The sequence below is a fragment of the Vicia villosa genome, linkage group LG2 (assembly GCF_029867415.1).
Source record: "Vicia villosa cultivar HV-30 ecotype Madison, WI linkage group LG2, Vvil1.0, whole genome shotgun sequence".
NCBI classification, from domain to species: domain Eukaryota; kingdom Viridiplantae; phylum Streptophyta; class Magnoliopsida; order Fabales; family Fabaceae; genus Vicia; species Vicia villosa.
This window is the reverse complement of record NC_081181.1, coordinates 112445031-112449613: the sequence shown is the minus strand read 5'-3', so window position 1 is coordinate 112449613 and position 4583 is coordinate 112445031. Positions and strand designations below refer to the sequence as shown.

The window sequence follows — 4583 nt, the reverse complement described above, 5'->3', positions numbered from 1 at the left end:
GTTGCACCCTAATTTTTGACCTCTGAGATCCCATCATTTTTCTAAGTATCGTGATCATTATCATTATCATTTATCATCATGCATATTTTTATTTACTAACAAAAAAATATAAAAAAAAAAGTTTGTTGCTTGTGTGTCAAAAACAGGAGAATGATCAAAGGAAAGCTGAAGAAATTAGGGTTTTGAGGCCCACAAGAGGTTCATCATTCTCTCATGATTCAAGGGCCTTCAAATCAACATTATATTCAATTCATGTCATTTAATGGAGGAGAAGACCTTGATTCATTGAAAGATCGCAAAACCGCGGTTCATCGAAAAAAAGTCAACTGCAGTCAAAAATCAAGATTTTTGGTCAACATCAATCATTGGAAGTAATGCTCATCAATTGATCAAGGATTTATCATAATTCATCTAAAAAAGTTCAGAAATCAACAAAACTCAAAATTGCAAAACTAGAGTTTTTTACCTAAAAGTCAACTCAACTTTGACCGACCATAACTCTCTCATAATTTATCAGAAAAATTCCAACCAAAGCTCATTCTCAAGGAAATTAAATTCTCTACAACTTTGATGTTGGGCCCGAGGTCAAGAAATGCTTCCCCATAAGAGATATAAGCCAAAACATTACAGGTCATTTTGAAAGTCAACAAAAAGCTGTTTTTTGTCAAAGCCCATATCATTAAGATAACTTCTCCAAATGCAAAAAAGCTTCCAAAGTGGCTTGTAGAGGACATCTTGGGCTTTCCAAAAAGTACAAGAACACTTTCATAGGATCAAAACTGAGGGAGATATGCCTTGATGAAGTTCACCTTTTTTGGAAAAATGCATGAAACAAGTAATGACCAAAACTTGATTTTTTTTCAAAAAGGCCAATTCTTTTGTGATTCAATCTTGATTATAATATGGCTAAGGGAATTCAAAATATATCCATGATTCATGACATTTTTATTTCATTTTTTATTGAATTTTATTTATTTAAAATTCAATTAAAGTGAGATAATTCAAAGATAATTCAAGGATAATGCAAGGAAGCTTCATGTGATGCAAGCAATGACCATTCAAGATTCTTAAAGATAATATTGCAAGATTGAAGAGAATAATACTTGAGTGATTAAACCATGGTTAAGTTTTTAACCTAGCATAAAAGAATATTCCATTCTTTTTCCACAAAATCAATCATGACAATTTCAAGTTGCTTGGCCTCCAAGATCAAACTCTTTGCCTATAAATAGAGCTTCATTTTCTTCATCCAAGAGGGCCAAAAAATAGGAGGAGCAAAAGGGAAAGAACAACAACAAACAACAAAGCCATAGTTTAAGCATTTTATATTTTTCAAAAGTTTCAAGAAACTTGTAAAAAATCAAGGCTCATTCAAATAGCCACCTTCAATCAATTTCAATCACTCTATTCCACTCTTGGGACATCATAGAGTAAGTACAATGTAGTTTTTAATATGTAGTAGTGTTAGGAGTTCATGAATTAAAAACTCCATATTTATGCATATTTTCAATTTCTCAAAAAAAAGTTTTAATTTTAGTTTTAAGTTGATAAAATGTTTCTTTAATTTTTAACATAAAAATATTTTATTTCTTTTCATAATTAATTTATTTTGCTTAATTAATTAGTAATTATGTAAATATTGCTTTTTAATTATTTTCAACCAATCAAAAAACTCCAAAAATATTTTCCTTTTAGATTTAGGTTTATATTTTTATAATCTAAAATTTGACATAAAAATATTTTATTTTTATTCATAGTTAATTTATTTTGCTTAATTAATTAGTAATTATGTATATATTTGCTTCTTTTTTTAATTATTTCTAACCTATCAAAAAATTCGAAAAAAAAAATATTTTATTTTGTTAAATTAGGTTTATACATAACTAGATTTATTTTTCTTGTTAAGTTTAATTATTTGTATAATTATTTGTTTAATTAGCTTTTAATTAACTTAAAAACATAAAAAAAAAACAAAAAAATGAATTAGGTTTAATTTGTTTTAGATTTAAGATTTTGTCATTTTATTTTCTCTTAACCTAATTATACTTTCAAAATATCTCTCTTATTATTGTGTAAATTTTTCACAATTTCAGGTTTATTTTTGTATATTATTTGATATTATTTCGTATCTTTTTCTTTGTCCCGAATTGGAATAAAAGATCAAATATGGCAGAGATTGTATGCAGTTGATTTAAGACTTTTAGAAATTTATCGTGTAGTCGCTATGATTCTATCAAGCTTCTGAAAAATTTCCATTAACTTTAAATCCGAGATCATCATTCACTCACCATCGATCTTCACTAACATCGTGGATATACTTGACTAGCTTCAAGATGATTCACGTGCTAACATACTAACAATTGACTTTAATTTCCGAATTTTATTATATTGTTCTTTATATTTCTTGCTTTATGCTTTATTTTATTATTTATTATTTATGTTTATGCTATTTTCACTTTGTCCATTTGGACGTATTATTTATGTTTATGCTATTTTCACTTTGTCCATTTGGACGTATTATTTATGTTTCTGCCATTTTCTCTTTGTCCATTTGGACGTATTATTTATGTTTCTGTTATTTTCTCTTTGTCTATTTGGACGTATTATTTATGTTTTTGTTATTTTCTCTTTGTCCATTTGGACGTATTATTTATGTTTCTGTTATTTTCTCTTTGTCCATTTGGACGTATTATTTATGTTTCTGTTATTTTTCTTTGTCCATTTGGACATATTATTTATGTTTCCGCTATTTTTTCTTTGTCCATTTGGACATATTATTTATATTTCTGTTATTTTCTCTTTGTCCATTTGGACATATTATTTATGCTTCCGCTATTTTTTCTTTGTCCATTTGGACGCATTGTTTATGTTTCTGTCATCTTCCTTTTGTCCACTTGGACCATATTTTTACCTTTGAGCTAAAACATTAATAATCAAGATAAAACTTAAAAAAAAAAAGCACTTTGCACACTTGCACCTCTATGGTTTTCCCTCTTATTACTTTTTTTTAATCATACCATCATTTATGAAATGTATTAAATGCATAGGAAAGATCTTATAAATTGAGAGTAAGTAACTCCTAATTTCTTGCTCAAACACTTTCATTTTCAAACAACGTATTTTCAAAACTTCTCATCTATTTTCAAAACTTTCATCTGGTATTTGAAGGGCATTATCTCCGGTGAAACTCTTCAGAGACCTATGTGACCTATTGTCCATCTTCACTTCTTCTATTTTCAAATCAATAAAGCATTTAAACAAAAGTGAGCTAAGCAGTTAAGAGTCCATGGATAACCATGGATACAAAGGGTGCTTAAAACCTTCCCTTTGTATAACAAACCCCCCGAACCCAAAATCTGTCAAAAGGTATTTTTCTGTTCTTTTATGCCTTTCCTATTTGGACAAAATAAAAGTCGGTGGCGACTCTTGCAAAAATATAAAAAATCAAAAAAAAAAAAAGAGAAGGAGTCAGTTCGCCTCAAAAAACCGAGTTACAGGACCCCATATCTCCATTCCTCTCTGTGCTTGTAATGGAGTACATGAGCAGACTGCTTAAGAAGATGCAAATGAATCCTTATTTCAAGCATCATTCAAAGTGTGGGAAGCTGGCTATAACCCATCTCACTTTTGCATATGACATCCTTCTATTCTCCAGAGGTGATATGAAATCTATTGATGTGATGATGCAAGTCATGGACACATTTTATTCCTCTACAGGACTGGTGGTGAATCTTATGAAATATTATGTCTACTTTGGAGCTGTGGATATATATACAAAGCATGATATTCTGGCCAGTACTGGGTTTAATGAAGGTGTGCTACCTTTTAGATATTTAGGAGTGCCCGTTTCTAGTAAGAAACTCACTATGAATCACTATCTCCCTCTCATTGAGAAAATTTTAAGCAGGATAAATCACTGGAGTGCTAAACTTTTAAGCATAGCTGGCAGAATCCAATTGGTGAAAGTTGTTGCTACTTCTATTGCCAACTACTGGCTGCAGTATTTCCCTGTACCAAAGGCAGTTATACAAAAAATTAACACAGCTACGAGAACATTCATCTAGACTGGGGGCTCCTCTCCAAGTAGAAAGAGCCCTGTAGCTTGGAGCAGCATAAGAAAACCTGTTAAGCAGGGCGGTTTAAACATACTCAACCTGGATGTTTGGAACCAAATCACCATGATGAAGCTTCTCTGGAATATTTGCAGGAAACAAGATTGTTTATGGGGTGAAATGGATGCATTCCTATTTCATAAAAAACCAGAACATGTGGACTATGGAGGTGAGTCAGAATTCCTCTTGGATCATCAAAGGCATTATGAAAACTAGGAGCTTGATTTATGATGTGCAGAATTATTGGGAGAGTAGTCTTGAAGCCAACAAATTCACCATGGGGAAAGTGTACAAGCTGATGTACACTGAACAATATACTGTGAACTCGTACGAGATCATTGTTGGTAATAATGTTAGACCAATGGCAGTGACGTGTCTCTGGCTTGTCTGCCATAGGAAGCTTGCCACTAAGGACCGGTTGGCCAATTGGGGAATGATCAATGATAGAAATTGCAGTCTTTGTGATGAGGA

General features: G+C 31.0%; 1 protein-coding gene across 1 annotated transcript; it reads left to right on the top strand.

The window, feature by feature from the left end:
• Window positions 1-3530: 3530 nt before the first annotated feature.
• LOC131649808 (uncharacterized) lies at window positions 3531-4064 on the top strand. Its single transcript, XM_058919566.1, has one exon. It carries the CDS (start codon window positions 3531-3533, stop codon window positions 4062-4064), a length of 534 nt encoding a protein of 177 aa, XP_058775549.1.
• Window positions 4065-4583: the final 519 nt, after the last annotated feature.

What these genes read in the sequence shown, in the direction of transcription:
- LOC131649808 (XM_058919566.1), top strand. Translation starts at nt 3,531, where the DNA reads ATGGAGTACATGAGCAGACTGCTTAAGAAGATGCAAATGAATCCTTAT.